Source organism: Echeneis naucrates, chromosome 15, assembly GCF_900963305.1.
Source record: "Echeneis naucrates chromosome 15, fEcheNa1.1, whole genome shotgun sequence".
In the NCBI taxonomy this organism is placed as follows: Eukaryota; Metazoa; Chordata; class Actinopteri; order Carangiformes; family Echeneidae; genus Echeneis; species Echeneis naucrates.
Genome location: NC_042525.1, coordinates 5,285,504 through 5,307,328, shown reverse-complemented (window position 1 = coordinate 5,307,328; position 21,825 = coordinate 5,285,504). Strand labels below are relative to the sequence as shown.

The window sequence follows — 21,825 nt, the reverse complement described above, 5'->3', positions numbered from 1 at the left end:
CAAGCTTTATCCCCCACAGATCAGAGTCACCCCCTGTCTCTGAGGGGCAACAGTTGCCTGTTCTTGTCACACTTCCATGTCAAAGGTGGGGACAACATAATTGGGGTCAACCAGAATGTGATGTTTTCTTCAGTGGTGGTGTAAGGGACATTTTTTAGCTGCATCTGATGTTCAGTATTGATGTATAGTGCCCTGCAGTTTTATCTTGAAGAATTAAATGGTGCCCTTCTTCTTCTTGACCAATTAGACTCATTAGGCTTGTATTTATGCTTCATTGCGTGGTTAAAATCATGTTTTTTCCCCATTAAAGTTTAATTCATCGATTTTTCACCTCTGCAGCCAAGGACCAAATTTGACAGACTTCTGTTCACATTTCTTCATAATTTTAAAAATGTGTCTGGGAATGCTGAACAAATTAACTGATTCCTTAAGTTGGAGTGAGAAGCGAATATGGCTATAAATGTGAGTTATCTTTAATCAGAACTCACATGCATGTTCTCAGTGTTATTCTTTACTTGAATCCATTTAAATAATGCTGACGGTGACCAAAACCCTTCTCTCTGTGCTTGACTAGTCACCCACACATGCTGTTTTGTCTTTCTCCACCACGTCTGTGCTCTCTGACGACCGTCTGCATAGGGAGAAATATTAAACCAAGGATCCCTGAATTCCTGTTGGATTTGTGTCAAAAAAAATTGCCAAAGATGACCTGCCTGTGAGGGAATATTACTTTACATTTGCCCTTGCTTGCCAAGCTGCCTTTCTGTTCTAGGCCTCGGGAGGTGCACTGACCTTAACCATGGGTGTCATGTGTGTGCTGTTCAGTTGACCCTTTGCTATCAAACCGCTAATGCCGCTCAGTCTTCATTGCTTGGTTGGTATCCCATGAGTCGTCTCTCCAGAGTAAAGCAAAAAGTTCAATCTAAATGGAAATGGATCATTGACATTTAACAAAATCTGAAACCATAATCAGAAGAGGATAAAGGCCTTCTTTCTTGCAGTTAGCCACTCAACATCGAGAGAAAGGATAATGAGATTGGTGCTATTTTGCTTTCTCTGTAATCCGGAATACAACAACCAACATCTTAGACAAACACCAAAAAGTAATTTCTTCCTTGAGTGGTCCTGTGACAGAGCTCACATCCTCAGTCAATCAAAACAAACTCAGACAATAAGTTTCTCTGTTTGCTCCAAAACTGATAGCTAGGCACTTGGATGAGGAGATAATTTTCCATTAAATATCAGTTCTGTGCAGCAAGGAAAACACAGCAACAAAAAGGAACAGATGGAGTGGAAGATCAATGAAATTTTACAGATCAAGACCCAAAGTATAGCCAATAGAGAATCCTTAAAAGCAGTGAAAAACGTAAAAGCTTCCTTATGGAGTGATTACTGCGAGAAGACAGCCAGCCTTAATGGGCTGATATACACAATTAAAGAGTGTAGGTTTGTTTGTGCTATTAGTAACAATTTGGTCCCGGGCACAATTGACAAATGACAAATGAGGCGAACTATGTGTGCTACACAACATCGTTCATCCTTCCAGCTCACCTGTTGACCCATCCTCTGCTCTCAGAAGAACGTTTAGGAGCAGCCCTGGGATGCAGCCTATAGCTTTGGCAAGTCTCAGGAAGCCTTGTGAGATGTTGGGAAGGCGCAGTATGTCTGGCCCGAGACTGTTTAAGAATAAGCGGATTGTATAGCTTTCACATTAAGGATGGGGGGCTCCTAAGCTTTGACTTTGTGGAGAAAATCTCTTTGAAGAGGATTGGTTACAGAGCCACCAGGCCACATTGTCTCTGTAGTTGATATGGAAAACAAAGTCACAGTGATCCAGGAGAATGTTGTGGGTATTTCTGTTATTAGATTGAACAAATGTGACCAATGCAACTGAACAAAGTCGCAACACATTTAACAAGACATCATCTAAAAATTATGGCAGCCATTACCTGGCTTCATACTGCAGGCAGATCAAGCAGTCCTCTGCATATAGATGCAGTCTCCACCCTACAGCTGATCTTTACTTGTTTCATTAGTTACTCAGAGGAAAAAGTTAGTTTTCTGTAATTGCTTCACCGTAAACACCTCCCCACGGACAGCCAGTTGAGTATAAGGTGGTGGCAGGATGTTCCATTTGCATGACCAAAACTTAATACAGCTCAGGTGGTGTGTAAAAAGAGTGAGCAGTCAGCACCGAGGCTGAGAAATTGTGCTGGATTACATGCAGACATAGTTTTTTCTGTAAATCCCTTCTTCTCATGTAGTTCAGAAAAGTAGACTTCAGCAATTACCCTCCACAGCACTATAGAGAGACATAATTATTGAATACTGCTGAATCTTTTATAATTACTATGAGACGTTCCAGTAACTCTGATGTAAATGAAAGCATTGATTATAAATATTATTCCAAAAGCCACACAGAACACTTGTCAAGTTTATTTTCCTCATTAGATGTAAACAAAGAAAGTTGGTGATGTCTGGATCATGTTCAGGTGAATCTCCAGTCTTCAGCTCTGCAGGTTTCAGCTTTTCAACACTTTATTTTGCTGGACTAAACAAACAGCTCACTCAAGCTTATTTTACAATGCCTGTGCAGTCATTCGTCTCTCTGCAGTCACTGGCAGAGGAGGTAAAATGGGGAAATGCTGCTGATAAAGAAAGAAAGAATTTACATACATATGTTCATCTTCTACTGCTCATCCGTTTCCGGGTTGTGGGTGGAGCCAGAGGTAATCCATGGTCACTTTGGGCAAGAGTGGGGTCACTCTGGACAGGTCGCCAGTCCACCTCAGGGCCAACACACAACACTCCAAATCCAGTCCTGGATGTTTCCTGATTCAAATGAGTGACTTCTGATCAAACTTCAGCAAAGCTTCACGATGAGCTGATAATTTAAATCAGGTGTGTTGTAGCAGGAAACATCTAAAACATGCAGGACAGTGGCCCTCCAGGACCGGAGCTGGAGACCTCTGGACTGGACCAAACTCCTCCAGAGACAAGAGACCAGACCAGATCCCTCCAGAGACCGGTTCTTGTAGGGCCTCTTCAACTGAAGGTATTTTTGAGCTATTAGCATTCCTGGGGTATTTGTTTTTATGCATAAGTAATTTTTTAAGCAAATTCTTTTGTACTTAAGGATATTTTGATGAAGCTGCTTTTACTTGTATTGGAGTAATATTTGAAGGAGTATCTGTATTTTTACTCAAGTAGTGAAGTTGTGTACCTCTGCTCCCCACTGCCCTCTAAATTTACACTCTGTGTGTGTGTTAAAAAGCATAAATCATCAGAAAACCCTGTCAACAATCAGGCATATGTATAGCCTGAGCTATTTTCCCTTTATTTACATTTCACTGCCTGCTTGATGATTACAGCAGAGCATATGCGCTCTCTGCATTCCTTAATTTTGGCGGCCAGTATCTGAGGCACTGATTCACAGGTCATCCAATCTGCAACCCTCATTATCTTAGAGATGAAGAAACAATTGAGTTGGTGGGCTTGACAACTGGTTGTTGCTGATTAGGATGTGGAAACATTTTATCAGTGGATGTTGTAGGCACAAATTGATGAGAGAGCGGAGAGTAAAAAATGGCCACAAAGAGTTTGACTTCTAGGAAAGTTTATTTATTGTCTCTTGTCAGAAATAGCAAAAGAAAACAATTATTGTTGATTGTTAGCCCCAGCCCCGACTGATTATAAAAAGTCAACCTGATTAATCACAGTCTTTGAACACGACGCCTGTGAAAAGTGGTCGTCTGTTCAACAAAAGATTGACAAAATCAGTTGAAGGCCGAGGTGATACTAAAGTGAGCGAAACAGACGGAAGATGGAAAATGGAAAAAAAAGAAAACTGAGGAAGAATATTTACGCCAAAACAAGGTGGAGAGAAAATGGAGAGAATGAGATGTTTGTTTCGTAGAAACATTGTGACGGCGTGTGATTCCAAAGAGAGCAGAAGAAGCTGAGTATCGTACCAAGAACAGGGATTCCCCGGCAGCTAGGTCTGTCACTTCTCTGAACTACCCTGTCATTTCATTCTCCAGTATCGTTTTATCAGCTCATTATGTCTCCCTGTCTCTGCTGTCATCTATCCAGCCCTACCTCTTCATACCTCCGTGGGCATCAAATCGCTGTTACACCTTGTCTATTCTTTTCACCGTTTCTTTTTGAAGTAATACCCCAGCTTTATTTCAAACATTGGCTTGCAGGTGAACCTATCCATTAGATAATGAAAATGTACTGCAGTTGCAAAAATGATAGACGGATAGGAGAAAAATATATATTTCAAGGACAAGTGGCATTTCATCATGGTCCCATAAAAGACATCTAACTGACCATCTGTCAGTTAGCTGTTTAGAAACATCGAGCAGTTGTGTGATAGTGAATGAGTGTTTTCAACAAACTCCCCAAAACAACATCTTAAACGTTCAAGTAACAAAGCCGTCCACTAGACATGGTAATTACGACAAAAACAAACTCAGCCTGAACCATAATCATTCTTTTCAACTAAACAAGTTGTTTTTGTGCTTTAGGATAAATTTTCACAGGCACTTTTTCACTACTTTGCGTCTTCAAGGCAAACTTGGCATAACTCGTATCTTGTGCGACTTATCATGTTAGCACACAAGCACGCCATTGCAGGATGGTAAATGTGGTAAAAATGACATTTCGTTCACTGAATAACAGCATCTTAGCATTATCATTGTGAGACTGTAAGCATGTCAAGGTTATTTAGCTTCAAGCACTCCAACTCCAAAGATTGTAAGATTGAAAAGATTTCTGTTTTCTTTTCAAGTCAGTGTCCACTTCTGCCTAATTTTCTTTTAAATCATTCCCTTGGTAAAGCTTTTTTTTTTTTTTCATGTTGTACCAATATCTGCTTGAGGTTGCCCAAAAACAAAACTTATTGACTGGTTATCAAAAGCTGATTACACACAACAGACCTTTTCACCTCATCAGCATTTGTACTTTTGTTACTATTCATGACGCGTATTTAAATTTTGTGAATTAGCCATTTCTAACATTTAGTTTTGCAGTCTTTTCTGCAAACAAATGTGTTCATTGATAAATTTAATTAAAAATTAACCAAGTGTTTACAGGCTGCATTCAATAAAAAACAGCCATGATTGTGCTCACACTTTTTCTGCTGCACAATTATATGCTGGTATAAACATAAGTACAATACAAGTATTTTACCTCTGCTAACATACACACATCGATCCTGAGGAAGAAATCATACTGCACCATGGTTAAAAGCTGACGCTGAATGCTTTTCATTGTGCAGAAAACCTTCTTTTTTTTTCTCTCTCTCTCTCTCTGTATTAAGATTATATTCAGAAGTCACATTCCCTTGACCTTTAATCAAGCATGTATTCTTGATGTTTAAAAAAAAAAGGCCTTGTCAAGTATTTCTTCCGTAGGAGATACACATATAAAATAGTACTTTCACTTTGATAAGTTATTTCACACAAGCTTGAAATTTTGCACTTAGAAGTGCCAAGAAAACAGTTGCATAATTATGAAATTTGTCATTTTATCTTGCAACCTTAAAACTTTGTGAATTTCACCTTATCTAAAAGGGATTAGCAGACCAACATGAAATGGCATTTCAGTGATTATGTTGATATCAGCTTCAGGTCTAGAAAAGATGTAATATGACGATGTTATAGATTCACCGTCCTCACTCTGTTTGTCTGTGAATTTTCTGTAAAAACTTCCCCATTAGCTGGGAGAAGATGAAATATTTGAACCATGACTGCAGCCCAGCAGGTGGACACTGGGTTAATGGGAGTTGTGGACTCAGTGCAGAAATGATTGTTGAAGCAGAGACGAATTTCCCTACACTGCTTTGAACCTCTCCCAACATGATATTTCTATTCTCATTTCCCCTCTGTCTCTCCCGACTCCTCTCTCTGTCAGTTTCTCTCCATTGCCCCATACTCAGGTAGTTTCTTAGATCTGCTCGATTACTGTCATTTCGAGCATCGTGCTCTTATCTGTAGGACGACGGATGATGGGCTGAGGAGATGTAAGGGACTTTCCCCAATGCACATACTCAGACTTTTGGCTCCTGGTCCAATTCTCAAAATATATAACAGCAAGCCCCTCTCCTTCCAGAGAAGCTTTCATCATGTCTTTGTGTGTGTGTGTGTGTGTGTGTGTGTGTGCGTGCGCGTGCGCGTAAACCATGACTCCTCCATAGTTTCCTTTCAACAATGCAGTGCAGTGTGATATCTCACTTGATATCTCACTTTTTGCCGCAGCAAGGTGAACCATCCAAAACATACAGTGCATTGAAAAATTACAGAAACTCCCTTACACACTATATTATGTTTTATAGTTAAAATAATAAATAATATAAATAAATAATAAAATAAAATGATCATCATCCAACATTCACAGTATCAAATGATCCAAAACTACAACTCTTATCTTCATGTGAGTGGAGATGAAAAGCATGGTTTGTGGAGCCTGTTGTCAGCAGGCCTCCATCAATCAGGCCTTAATGGCAGAAGCCAATCTTGAGTAAAAGGCATATGACAGCCTGTTGGAGCTTGCCAAGGTGGATTTAAAGGTCACTGAGAGGGAAGAGGGAAACGATTCCAATTGGTCTGAGGAGACAAAAACTTAATTATTTTTTTTTTGGCAAAGCTCCAAACTCTGGTCATTATTCTCCACATCGTGAAGCACAGTGGTTGGAGCAGTAAGTTTTACTTGCAGGGAGAGGAAGACTGTAAGAAAAATGTTGTAAAATGTAGTACAAGCTTCGGGGGAAACCTTACTCTACAGAGCCTACAGAGAAAAACTGGTGAAACTGGTTCAACTTTGACAATAGCTCAAAGCAGTAGCCAGCACAATGCTGGATCAGTTTCTAACTGTGTTCGAGTGGCTCAGTCACATCCCAGACTTTATAACCCCATCTGTGGAGAGACGCGAGGATGGAAGTTCAAAATTGATACATCAATCCATACAATCAGGACAAGTTTGAGCTGAAAGAATTAAAAAAAACAACAAACTACCAAATGTGCACCAAGCTTGTCGAAACTTGTTCAGAAAGACATGTAGCTGTAATTATTACCAAAGAGGATTCAACACAGAAGTGAAGGGGTATGAATACTCATTTAGATTATTATTATTTTATTTTTTTTTTTTTATTCCTGATCCAGTCAGTATTTAGCAGTCCCATTGTCATCCGTCAGATTTAGTAAGGAAGTCTGATGAGGATGGTCTCACCCAACTTTTGTCTCAAAGAAATTCATGTGTCAGGATGAAAGGATAAGAGACTGCAAGGTTTTTACAAAGATTTATTCTAAAATCACTGAGCATTAGCCTCATGTGCAGTCAGAATACTTTTCTACCATTCACTCTTCACCCAAAATTATTTTACTAGCACAGATTGTGTAAACAGTAGAAATTATTTACAGTTTTTGTATATGTAACAAGCAAATCCCTCAAAATTTCTATAACATCAGTTGCTTCAAGAAATTGAGAGGAAAAAAATCAAGATTACAAAGTTTCCTTTTCTGAAAGAGAAAATTCCAATGATATTGAAATTCATCTGAACGCAGTGTGCTGAAAACAAAACAAGGGATTCAGATAGCCAGAGGCTAAGTGTAAGCGTTGTAACCAAACCATCATACTGATGAGAATTTGTGACAGAACTGTGTTGATATATTGTTAATCTTGTGTGCAGTGTTCTTAGATTACTGGTCATGACTTTGATGAAGAGAAGTCTTTACTTTAAGTGTGCGTCTGCACATTTGGTTCTTTCTGTATACCAAAGAATGTATCATGGGTGAACAGCTGTAACAAAAGCGTGGGCTTTCTCGATGGGTGTGTAGTTTGCCCTTCCCTTCCATAAGCACAGAGCTGAGATCTCTGTCCTGTTGCTGCCAACCTTGGCATTTGCTGGGATGAACGGTGAGCATGACAACACCGAGAAATGTCAGCCTCACGTCTTAGTCTAACATCAGTCGTAGTGAATGATGGGCCCGTCTCTGTAGGTTCTTTCCACTTCTCTACCTTCCCGTGCTTTGTCCGTCATGCTGACATACAACGTGTGTTTGCCCTCGTACCTAACTGAACAAGCCAAGCACACAAAGAAATGTATGCACTCCTTCTCAAGAGTCTGTTTATCTGTTAGATTTGAAGGTTCTTGCACACAGATTCCTTAACATCTGAATTGATCATAGATGTCAGTCATTCTGCAGATTTAATACAAATCTGTACCCAATCTGGTCTACTTTGATTTATTATTATTATTATTTTTTAATGAACATCTATTTTAAAGAAGGGAATGTAGTGAAATTCAGATTAGACATTTAAAGATGAACACATTTCAAGGTTAAAAGAGAAATACACATTTTCTTGCATGTCCATCTCTCAGTGACTCTGGTTTACTTAGAGGTTACTTAGAGACCCTCACTGGGGTGAACACAACCGGGACAAATGTGAAGTAGGTAAAATTAATATTTCACAGAACAAGTGCCCATTAAATTGTTTAGCATTGCTAATTTATTTTTCACATTTGGGCAACAGAAGAATTTCAAATTGCACTGACTTAAAGCCACCATTAATATAATACAGCTTCAATTGAGTTGTAGGTTTTCTTTTAAGGTAGACAGGTTCAGTTCTGAAGCATTCCTGTATTTCACATGTATAGCTGTCTCATGTCAGTGTCTACTGTACAGGCAGGCAATTTTTCAATTCTTAGCAGGGGCTAACATTAGTCAGCCAGCTGGGAAGACACAACATGTGCATTTGTCAACAAAGCCCCCATGAACATATGACCCTTGCCTCTGATATGACCCAAGGGATGCTTCCTGAAATAACCTCCCATATGGTGAGGAGATGTATGGGCATGCTGCAGATAAGAGTGGCTGAGATAACCGCTAAAGGATGTTTAGCTTCACCTACATTCTTATCATTTACGCTTTCTCAGCTAATGGATAATAAAAGGGGTAATAATAATGGCTGTTTGTCAGCCATAGCAATGTCTTCCAGCAGATTTTACGATCTTAAAACCTCCGTGCAAGAGCAGTAGACCAGAAGTACATGTTTATTGACAGTCGTGTTTTTCCTCTTCTCCGTAACAGAGACCAAGGAATTAAAACTAGTAGAAATAAAACAGCTTTGCTCTGAATGCCTGTAAGTCACAGATGCTCTTCAATTTACATAAAAAATTTACATATTCCTTTCAGTTTGAGAAATGCTGAAAACTTTTGAGATAATATAAGTACAGCTCAAAAAAATACAACTTTATTCTTGTCAGTTTTAATCCTTTTTTTTAATGGTAGATTGTTATCAATCTTCATTTCTATAATAAAAAAAAGCCAAAAAGTTATCCCAAATCTTGAAATATTTATTGAAATTTTGTAAGTGCTGTGTAATGAAGAAATAGAGATGACTTGAGTTCATAAAGAGAAGAACAAATCGGGGAACATCAGAAAAGTGAACTTCAACACTTAATGTGAAATACCTTTTCTAACACTACAGAATTGTGCAAAGAGAGAAAGCTGAACGGATCAGAGGGGCTGGTGAGGTCGATGGATTCACTCAGCACCCTTGGTGAATATATGCTTTGGACCTGTGGATCTGCAGTCAGGCTGCTTTGCTTCCTGTTGTGGGTTGGACACTTCTCACCTTGCACTCCGAGCATGCTCACTCCATTACCTGGCCCCGCTGCGTACTCCCAGCCTCACACCCTGCTTTGTCTAATGTCCGCCTCACCTATGGGAGAGTTTCTCTGGGGCTTTTATCATGAAATGACACCTGTAGTTGCTCCAGGCCATTGCTTGTTTTGCTCCTCATTATATTGTAAATGGCTTTTCAATACAGCTTCATGAATTAGCCGGTGTGAAAGGGTTATTGAAACCAAAAGAGTAATCCTGCTTTTGGCTCTGCATGCCAAACTGGGATTTTGCATGACAAGAGAAAAAGGATGACGTTTCCTTTTTTTTCTTTGTGCTTTAGACAACTTTAGAAGTGATATCTCAAGGGAAGCCAGTGCTAGCAGAGTGTCACTCAGCATCTTTCCTCGGCTATGACAGGACCGGTGCTATGTATTCCTGACACATTTGGTCAAGGGCCTGACTGTACTGTAACTGCTAACGCAAACATAGACAATAGGAGGGGATGTGGCATTGTTTGTATTCATAGAATACTGATTTACATTTCAGAGTAAGCCAAAAGAATCTTCGAGGAAAATACATTGCATATCTGTTCTGAAAACGCCCCAGTATTTATGCTGATTAAATGTGATTATGTTAGTTATGCAGCTTGTGGTGTGGCAAATTCAGATTAGAACAAAAGCAATTTGCCTTTTTTTTTTTCCTCATCCCAGAACAGATATGTGACTATATTTGTTGGTTGACAATACAACCACATTTTTTTGTAACTCAGACTGTACTTATATTGTTGGAAAAAGGTATAATCATTTATATTCTCGCCATAACCAGCCTCAACCTCGCCTTCAGGCTGAATACCACCTGTTTCCACATATTTCAGTGCAGTCCAGTCTGGTTTGAGTAAAAAATAAAAATGAAGCGACAAATGTCTTGATTTTAGTTTTTTTTTTTTTTTTTTTGGAATCTAGTGGGAATTTGCCAGGTTGATCAATTCATGCCTGATTGAAACTTTGATTCCTAAAAAGAGCAGTTATCCCCCAGTCTGCAATCAAAACACACATGAGCACATTTCAGTCATCAGGCTGGCCATACTGTGCTCTGATCTCTGGGGCCAAAAATCAATAAAATGAAGCAGCATTATTAAATCAAGAATATATCACTAGTCTGTCAGTCAACTCCCTTTTTCTCTGCAGTGAACCACCAATCAAATTATATGCACAGCTTTATTAGATCACACCTACCCAGTTGTCTTTATATTAATCCTGCTGTGCCAGAGGAGTTTGATTAGATTTTGCTTGAATAGCAACCACAGGATTTTTTTTTTTTTTTCCGTGTCGGGCAAGAAATGGAAACTTAAGCAAAAGCTGTGCTGTTCTTTGATCCTTCCAGCAGTGTCGAATGTATAAATTTTGGATTTGGGATAAACTGAGGCTCGTCTGATGCGGCTCTCATCCATCAGTCCCAACAATGTTTTCTTTTGTAGGTTAATGCTTGTGGCAGCAAATTTCACTGCTGCACACCAGTGAAATACAGCTTTAATTTAAAAATGATTCAGACAATCTAAAGAGCTTTGAGGTGTGGAGTGGCCATCTGAGCTCTGCAGTTTGCTGCTTTAAAACAGCCTGTCAGTATGCCAGCGACCGCTGGGACATACTGGGCTGGGTGTCAAAGAGCCGGCAAAAAGTCTTCTGCACCAATCTGTCTTTTCATATGACTTATGATAAGACGTAATAAGAATAGTTCTTACCCATCACAAATGATCAGCATTTTTAATTTGGGTCAAAGGCTCAGATTTTAAAACATGCATAAGCAGACACATACCGTAATAGGAAAACAAAAATCATTCCATCTAAATTTGACAAGTACAGTGTTAAAAATGTTAAAATGCATTTCCCATTTAAATTAGGAAGCGGCGTGATCACAGAAAGGATTTTTAGATGCTTTTCTTGTGCAGCGGGACTTTTTAATATTGACCTCATTGCAGTAACTTCAAGGATTGCTGGAGAGGGTGAGAGGGGTCTCGCTATCTCGGCCTTCTTAATTACATACTGAGTGTATAGTTCAGACAGGGAAGTCTGGGATGAGCCAATTATTTTGCTGGACTAATTAGTCATGTGGGAAAGATTCTCGTGTTTGTTGGTCAAGACCCCTCACTGAAGCTGAATATATATCTGCATGTTGTCCTGTAAACCAGAACTAACGTTGTTGCCATAAGAGGCCAGAGCTTCTTAGGTAAAGGCTCTGCTTGGCTTTTTTGTACAGTGAGCCAGTCTCCCGGAGAGGGCAGGAAGTAACAAAGGTAACTATGAGCTCTCAAGTGCTCGAGAGCTCATCGGACAAAAATCGGAACTTGTGGGTTTGAATTAAAGTTAATGTTTACTGTAAAATAATTACTCACTAAGCTGAATTTGAAGTCAGAAAAGAACTAAATTCACAAATGTAGAGATTGATGTTAGAGGGTCTTCAGGTTTATTCCATTTGGGGCATGGGCACCCCAGGGTCCCCGTTCTGGGGTATTTCTCTTTGTGATGGCCGTACAGCTGCCAGCTCTCCATATATGTTAATTAACAACGCTGTGCACTCTCTTCTTAGTGTTGGTTCGTTTTAATTGCGTGTCAACCCTCCTGGTTTGAGGTATAGTGGACCGTATCACCTAAAGTGAGATTTGAAAGTGAACGTTAGGTTACCAGGGTAACTCTGGTTCTCTGAAGACCGTGTGATGTGCAGTAACTCCAGAGAAATGCGTTGCTTGCATGTGTTGGATAATCAGTTGTTGCTGTGAGATACTTTCTCACCTACCACAGAGCTTATTTATGTAAAATTATTCAAACTCAAAGATGAGTTCAAATCTTTTCTTTACAAGTTTTCTTTGTATTTTATTCAAAAATCTCACTTTAAAAACATATAATCCGTCATAGGTGGTCACTTACACTACCAATCAAAAGTTTAGACACACTTTCGCATTCAAATGAAGAGAAGATTGTGTCCAAACTTTTGACTGTATGCCTCCAAAAACAGTAATTTAAATGATTTTACTTTGTACAAGCACTGCATTTATTTTTACCCGTCGAATCTGTCCTCCTCCACATTTCTACCAACACATACTGTATTTTTTTAGATCAAAAAGGTAATGAAGCCCAAGCTCAAGCTCAAGCTTAACGTGGATTTGGTGGCTTGTAAGAGGAGGAGTGGGAATTCACCAGAGGTAAATGAAGCAGAAGATGCACTGAACAGAGATGGATGGGATGTTCCCTCACAGCTCAACGCAATCTTTGATCTTAATAGCTTTTACATTCTATAAGTCACTTTTCAACAGCTCTCTGCTGCATGATTAAATGATGGGACTAATAAGCAGGGTGGTATCAGACAGAGAAAGGGAGCAATGGTTGCCCACCTCAGATCTGTTGGGGAAAATTATTTCAAAATCTGTCTGCAATCTGGCAGATGGTCACCTCCACTTTTTGCCCTCTTAGTCCCTTAACTGTAGACACACCACACCCAACTCAGCTGATTGCCAAATGGGCACCTTCTGACAGTGGAAATGCAATCAAATGTGAGTGGAGACAAAGATCTGCATCCCTTTGAATGTGTCCCCTGGATTGCAGTAAATACTGTAGCAGTCACACCACTGCGGATTTCAGGTTTGTAGTGTGACAAAACAGCTTAACCCTTTAGCTCTCTGAGCAAACTCACAAAGGCTCTGTACTTAATCTTAGATATCTAAATGCACAGCATGCACCGTGCAATCCTCTGTCAGTAAACTGAGCTACGCAGCCTGACCACCGGTGTGTGGTTTGTGGTTAACTACTATAGGTAATGCAAAACAGAACAATGGCTAATTTGATGCTTTTCTTTAGTAATGTTGCAGCATATTGAAAGACTTGAGAGAAGAGAGGCAGAATGTGTAGAGGACAAAGGAGTAGAAGACCAAGAGTGATGATCTCTGATGAGATTAGACCACAATTATTGACCATGTAGTAAACAGTAGTCTGCCTTTGAAAGAGGCTTGTTTATGGGGTACAACTAAATCTTCCCCTTTTTTCTGGCAAAGAAAAAAATGCAGCGTACTGGCTGAACCTCAGGACATTGTGTTGAATCCTTGTTTTTATTTTAAAAAAATGATATATATATACTGACATTTGGAAGAATTGATTGTTTTGTGTTTGCCTCCCACATGAGGGTGAGGCAACGTATTGTGAGATGGACAGGAAATTTAGTGCACATTTACTGGATTTTAGACAATAATGAAGATGGAAGCCAGGAAAACACATTCATCTTTGCGGATTTATGCAGCAGGGAAAGAGATTGGACAGAGGGCAGCTGTGGCTGTCCCTGGCCAGAGAACAGCTACTACCACAACATGTTCAACACTGTCCAATGATGTGCTGGCTCCTCCAGTACAGAGAGGCTGAGTTGTTTTGTGGATGGTCTGTAGGAGAGAAGCTGAGGAGAAAGACACTCCCCTACCCTTGATGATGTGGTGGATAATGCGGCATCCCACCACCCCACTGCAGTCACCGACTGGTTTACTGCACATCCCATTATGTCAGTAATATTTCTCCCTCCTTTGTTTTTCTCTGCATGATGGTGGAAGGTTTATGAGCACCATCTCCAGGACCAGATGTCCTAACTGGATGAATGTGGGAGGTGGAAATCCTCCAGAAAACTGCCAGTGTGAGATTAGACTTTCCAGAAGATACGTCCTGCTGCATCATACATACGATGTTAGAAGTGATGAAAATTTGTGACCATGAGTTAAAACTGGAGTCTGCATAGTATGAATGGCTTAGACACATGATTTTTTTTTGTTTTTCCTGCGAGTACATTTTATGCAAAGATATTGAAAAATAAAGGCAAAAGACAAAAGTTCAGAATTTCTTTGTTGTTTTTTTTTTTTTTTTTTACCTCAATATGTAACAAGTGCTTTTAATAGAGAGAGAGTTGTTACCAGTGTCACATCAAACAAGCTGTCATCAAACTATGTTAAGATGCATTTGAAGTGTTTTGGTAGTTGGAGTGAGTTTTAGAGGAGCTGGTGATGCAGACATTATGGAAGGTTAAAAAGTAAAATGGCTTCACCATTACCGATTCTTGTTGGCCGTGGAACGCTGCATTTTAATCGTGACTCTGGATGTTTGGCTCCTGCTTGGTCGCTGGTAGCTGATATTACAGAGAGATCAATATTGATGAAAATGCTCAGTCTCTGCTGGGAGATGTCTGTGATAGACCGATGGCTGATCCACAGGTATCACACATGTTCACATACACATCAGCACATACATTTATTGTGCGTGTGCGTTGCTTTCAGACTTTGTTTTTGGGAATAATCCAACAACGCTATCCCACTCGCCTAATTGCTCTCTGACACATCCATCTAATTTAGGAGAGATTTTTTTTCACTTGCTGCCACAGTAGCATTGTAGTTGATTTGTATTCCCCAGGCCACAGATCTTACCCACAATGCATTGTAAATCCAGCGCTTTCAAATTAACTGCTCATATTGGTCTAAATGCTGTGAGCTAAATTACAAGAATGGCTCCATGTTTCAGGATATTGGAGTGTGAAGCTCTTGAAAAGCATTTCCCTTTTATTTACTGTGCCGGTCAGATTTAGAAGAGGCATCTAGTGGAGATGGATGAGAATTGGTGATTATAAATTAGTCCAGCTGGGGAGCTTTAATGAAGACACAAAGCTAAAAAGTTCTTGAGTCAGAAAAGGTCGGTTGTAAGTATAACATAGTTTTAGTTTGCTCTTTATGGAAATGAATGTGTTAATTATATGAGACACCCCGTGTCCCCAGAGCATTAATGACTCCTAAAATGTAAGTATTTGAAGAAAACTGGAGCCTCCTACTGCAATATTTCTTGGGAGTTTGAAGGCAACAACTTTAAAGCAAAGATTCACCTCCAGACCTGCCAGGTTGTCAGGTAATGTAAACTGGAGTGGCCCCTATGGAAGTAGTCTGTGTACACAAAGCCAGCAGATGTTGATAAAAGTGAATGAGGTGCTCTCCAGGCAACCAGCAGGCGGTGCTGAGTTCAGCACCTTTTGTTTGGCTCATGTTTATGGGCAAGTAGAGAGCTAATCTGTTCAATCCAGATGTCTTGTTCGAGGGGTTGGGGTCCCATTTGGAACATCAACGACAGTCTGGATTGGTAGAAAAGCACTTTCTTTCTATTTCCTGTGGTCCTTTTACTGAAGTGTAATGTTGAGAGCTTCCACTTGGAAATGAGCAGAAAAAAGAAGAGCATTTGGAACTGAAAGCCTTCGCTGACACAAAAAAGAAGACTGTCTGTGAACTGATTGTTTTGCCTGTCTGAATGTGCCAAGATTGTCTCGACCTTAAAGCAGTCGACCAGCTCACTCCAAGAGCTTTATCATGCACGTTAAATCAATATGATTACAATTATTTCACAGCAGGATAAATTAGGGTGCATGCGGTGTATGTCATTATTTCTCAAAGCTCTGACAATAGCTCAGCTAATGTGACTATGAGCCACATTGTCCTTCCTTCCTCACACACACGTTGGCATGATGCACTTCCTCCTGCTTCCATCTCAGCCTGTAAATTACAATGAAGTGAAAATTAATTCCCTCAAAGGCCAGGCACTTCTATCCGTGGAATCAAGGATGGAGCCTTGATTAATTCCATCTCTGTGTGTGACGTTTGGAGCCTGGAGCCCCTAAAGCATGCCTAAACTATATTGGAGTTCTTCTTTTAATAAAGTTTATCATTTGAGAAGAGAAGAAAAATAAAACTCAGTCTGAATCTTGAGCCAAAGGAAATCCTTGGAGGACAGTAAGGCTTTGATGGAGGAGATTTAATACAAATTCTCCAAAATAAGGCTGGATGTTATTACATGTCCAAAAGGCATTTTAATTTCAAGCTTGTGAAAGTGATCATCCACAGTAAACAATGTGTGGGTGCTCAACAACCGCGTGCAAATTCTGGCACTGCATCATTTCATAAATTTTTCATGTCAGGTTAAAATAATTTAGGATAAAATCTGAAGTATTTTTTGTCCGTGATAACTTGGCGTGAATCATTTCTCAGAATTTGTGTTTTTATGAGTGGACACTGAACATTTACGTTGAGAATTACTAATTCTTGAAAGATTTCGTTTTATTCTATCGAACTTTGAAGGATTATAAATGTTACAGAATTAGTAGAGTGTATTTTTTCCATGGCAGCCCATTTCTGTACTGCATTCTAGTGTGAGTCCGTGGAAGCAAATGTTATGAAGATGAATTGTATGTGCTTAGTTACCTTGGGGGAGTTAGCACCTCCAAGTTATTCAGAAATGAAAGGTTGGCTGTAAGATAAGCTAAGAGTGACAGGTAAACCACTGCAGTGCGTAATGGCCCAGGAGCTGTCTGTGTGTGTGTGTTCATCAGAGCAGCATCTGTTTGTGGGCAGAAGTCGGGGGACACCTTAGATGGCTGCTCCTTCTCAGCTGACCAACAAATGTGTTGTATTCCACTTCCCTTACAGAAATAAGTATATGTGGAATTAATTTTCCTTTGGTTCAAAGAGAAGGAAAATCGTTGGATATAAATCCATTTTTATGTCGGCTTCACTGAGAATTTGTGTTCCTTTTAGCCCGTGGCTTCCTTCTGGTAAGGAGCTGAAAAGTAACTGTCCAGGATTTCCTCACATTTCTGCCTGTGGCCTGTGAGCAGCTCGACTGGAGCAGATGCATGATAAATGCCTCGCCGAAAGGCGTGCAGTTCTCTGGCAGACATCTACTCAATCAGGATTCCTACATAGATGAAAACACTTCATCATGGGGATTGAAAAGCTGCACCCAAGAAACTAACTTAAGGCAGCTATTTGGGTCCTTGGTTTGTTTGTGCGATTCACATTAGATGGCTGCAGAATTACTGATCTCCGTAGTTTTTTTTTTTTTAAAGAATCTTGTAAATCCTATGTGTATTTGAATTGGATGTGTTTGTTGGCAGAGGAGCTAAACAGAGGAGGTGAGATGATGATTAAGGACAACCAGAGCCAGACACAGTCCCTGCAACACACCGAGGAGTCCAGATATTTCTGTTCTGGAGGTTAGAGAAATTGTTTTGGGGGTGCTGGAATTTGAGCCGCTGAGTATGCTGCTGTGTTTTTTTTTTTTTTTTTTTTTAAACTTACATGGATCTTTAGTAAGTTTCCTCTTTGGCAAACAGCTCTGAGGCACACACACAGAATGGGATTACAATTTTCTCTTAGCTCTTTTTGTTTATTTGTTTGTTTGTTTTATTTGTTGCCTCCGGTGTGAGTTGACTATCTTAAATATGGGACTCTCAAAGGCCCAAGGAGCTTTTCATAGCTTCATTTTACGACAAAAAAGGTACCGTGTTGAACTGTTGGGAGTGAAAAATGTCTTCGCGGAGACAACAGCGTACAAGACTTATATCAGACAAATCCCTGGCCGGAAGAAGCAGCAGAATGCTAAATTCTCTTTCAGTATGACTGTGGCTTTGATGCATTCACTGAGAAATTGAACCGGTAAATGCCAAAGAGCTGTATTCTGTTTAATATGACGATGGGGGGCTGTAAAAGGACTCAGATTGGGTTGAGGTCTATGCGAATTCTAATTCTAACTTAATATGTTTCCTCAGTAAATGTTTTCTTTATTGTTATTATTTCTAGATTGAAGTCTTCTTCAATACAGCATAATGTTTTCCTAAAACTCTGATCTATTTTTTACATGGACTGTCTTCATCCTTCTGGAAGAATTATTGGCGCACCTCTTCTTGAGCATTAAGAATGCAGAAACATAAACAAGATCAATCTGTGCACAAAAGGGAAATTTAATTTTGTTTCTCTGAATTGACCTTGATGAATACAAAATTGATTAATGTTATTGTTTTGTTGTTTTTTTCCCCAACCACAGATTTACAGAGTTTCTGGAGCCCTTTGAAAGAGTGATTCAACCAGAGGAGCTTTGGCTTTACAAGAATCCCCTAGTTGAGTCAGACCACATTCCCAAGAGAGTCATGTTCGTAAGTAACCCAAGTAATTCTGAATTTCACTCATTTCCAACTTGATTGCTACTAAATTCTCTCTCATAATTGCATTTTCCATGAACCACTTCCACTGCTCGATTCTTACTAATCTGTGTGGTGTAGAAATCCTTCATTTGGGGAAATCAATGCTGTAACGTTTCTTTTTTTCCACTGTCGATGTGAGGCCGGGATCATGTTAAGAGATGGGGACTTTGCAGAACTGCAGTGCTGTAATTAGTGCTTCAAATACCACATCTTGGACGGAAGTGGACAGCAGAGATGGATTTCTAACTGATACATGAGCTATGATTCCTTAGTTTCTCTGGCTTGTTTACAGTAAAAGCCAGAGGAAATATAGACGCTCTTGTGCAAACATCTCTATCAAGCCTATATCGGAGCGTCTGTGCTCATTTTGTTCTCAGTACAGTTTTCAGCAGTATCCAACACTTAAAAAAAAAAAAAAAACATTCTGGGCACTGCAGAGCTCATTGCTGTGAGTCATATATTGTTTTCAGACCTCAGATTGTGAACACAAGCTGCTCCTATTTTTGAGTCATTATGCTAATATATATAACAACGCCAAGCGAGCTGAAACAGAAGCAGCTCCTTTAAAACCTGGAATTAATGGCGTCTCTGTGAAACAATATAACCAGCCTTATTATTGTACTATAGCTGTTGGGGTACATTGATGGTTATGGCTTTTACATGAGCGTAATAAATATATACTCAAGTGAAAAGCACTGTGAGACCCAAACCAAAGTTCTGCTCAGTTCTTTTAGGAGTGTGTACTCCTGGTTGCTTTGAGCTGAAGAAGACTGTTGGATAATTATATCGCTTTAAACAACACAGAAGTGTTTTTCATAGTATAATATTCTAAACATCACAATATCAAGAATTTCCCTGTTTGGTTGGTACTTGACACCCAATGCCAAATTGTGAGATTTTAAATGTATTAGATTCAATAGATTTCTGAAATAGAAGAGAAATATGTTTACTTTCATTATTGGAATAAATTTGATGATTGGATGAAAACTGCAGTAAAACCAGGAGATGTTTTTTCTACGGCGTAAAGACAGGATGTTCAAAAAGACATCACTGCACCTCCTGGAAAAGGTACGTGGAGATACAACAGTGACTTAAAACAGAATTTGTTACCATGTAAACCTGATTATCCCAGAGCTCTTAGCAGAGCTGCCTTTTAAAGCTGCTCTAATATGAATGTCCTTTTGAATATGTTTTCTGTGCTGATCGCCAAGAGCAGAAATTGAGTCCCTAATGTGGATCGCATTATGAACCCTGTATCAATATATCCTGGTATAAATATAATAAACTCACAACTCTCCTCCAGAGTTTTAGATGGAGCTGTTATGAGGGGTGGGTAACTTCATCGTCCATGGATCTTTGCCAATGACAGGCCTCTAAACAAAGAGAGGGAGAGGAACACGCCCTAAATACCATTGAGAGAAATACCATGAGGCATGACACCCAGCAGTCAGGCTCCTTCAATGTCATTGTTCTGACAGTGGCCCTGAAGTTGTGCATGATTTATCTGCTTATTAAAAATAGTGTACAGAGAGGATGTACATGAAGCTACATTATGACTCAGTCTGACCTTCATTAAGACGTATCCTGTGTTAGGCTCCATGCAGCCTCCACAGTCACTCTTGGATTTGCTCATTATGGGAGTGGCAAGAATATTCTCAATGCTTGTTATTTATTGATGGCTCAATGGTTTTTGAGTGTAGCTCTTCTGTTCAGTAGTGCCCGAGGCAGCATCTGTAGAATGTGTAAACAGTTCTCCTGAAATAGAGCTCCCGATTCTGAGCCTGAAAATCACATCTCAGCTTCATGGAAATGAGTTTTTCTCCAGCATGCATCTAATTAACAAAAACTAAAAGTTTTGATTGGAATATGTTTTTTACCTACCTATGCATTTTTTTGGTCAACATTAGTGCTGTATTTAGAGTGTAACCTGCCCTCTGAGCAGGCACATCAGTGACATTTACATGTACAAAGACATCTGTGTGTTCCAACAGGTGAAGAATTTATACGGCTCTAAGGATTTCACAGTTAAACATTATGTGGCCTTAAATATTCCCTGAACGTGCTGGAGCATCTAAAAATATGAAAAAGATGATAATGTGTCTGACTTGAAGTTGTGTTAAGGACATTTTTAAGCAAAGAAAAGATGTGAGAGTGTAACATTGTCAAATATAAGACCAGATCCAATACCCAGTCAAACCTTTAAGGTTTTTTTCAAATACAATATATTTGTATGACAACTCATCTTATGCTGTCTTCATCTAGATAACATGCTTCAAGTGTGTGACAACAGTATTTGGGACGGAGGGTATGAAGCAGTTGATAAAATACTGTTTGAACTGAAGTTCTAAATGGAAATGTCCACTTAAACCTCAGTCACGACTGCCACATCACAAACCAAAGTCGGGCCACTTGTGGTGCTGCTGCCGTACATTTAAATTCTGAGGAGATGTGAAAGTGTCAAGGTGACATAGAAAGAGACCTTTTCTCTCACCTCTCTCACCATCTCAGCGATAAAGTCGCTGCAGCTCTGTTGATATCCAGTTTGTCCAGAAATATTTGAATACCTGTAACACTTGATCCAGTGGCAGCTTTTGTTTTGGTACATTGGAGTATCCCATAAGCATTAAAAAGTGCGTAGTAACACAACACCTCTTCAGGATTATTCAGAATTATTCTGTTTCACGCTCAGACAGTTCTTAATGGTCAACTTATGAGTGTGATTACAATTTTGAATCCAGCTACTTCAAAGGGGATTGTGAGGTGCAAATTGGTTTATAATTAGCAGAGATGCACAGATTTATGTGCAGCTGAAGTGACAAACAGTTCTCAAGGCGAATTTAATAAGTGTGTCATACAATGGAACTGAAAGCCAGACACTGTCTTTACTACCTCTGTTTCATAAGGGAGGAAATTATATTGAATTTGGCCAGAAAGCAATTAATAGAATTTGGCGTGTGAATAATTACCAAGGTGCTGAGGAGCCCCAAATCTCTAAACAAGAAAGTCACTAAAATTCTCAGCAGACAGGAAACCGCATTCGATAAAATAGTTTGCTTGGCCTCTCAGCTTGTTAAAATTAGCTCTGGATAATGGAGAGTTTCATGTTGTTAGCTGAGGCGAAAGTCATTTTTTGGCTAACCTTCAAAAACAGACCCAG

At 39.6% G+C, this 21,825-nt stretch overlaps 1 protein-coding gene across 1 annotated transcript in view; it reads left to right on the top strand.

The window, feature by feature from the left end:
* The window catches only part of plpp4 (phospholipid phosphatase 4), a 34,629-nt gene that overhangs the window by 1,689 nt on the left and 11,115 nt on the right, over window positions 1–21,825 (top strand). The window contains exon 2 of the mRNA XM_029521493.1: window positions 18,512–18,620. Within this exon, the coding sequence (XP_029377353.1) occupies window positions 18,512–18,620 (109 nt within the window). The remainder of the gene's footprint in view (window positions 1–18,511; window positions 18,621–21,825) is intronic.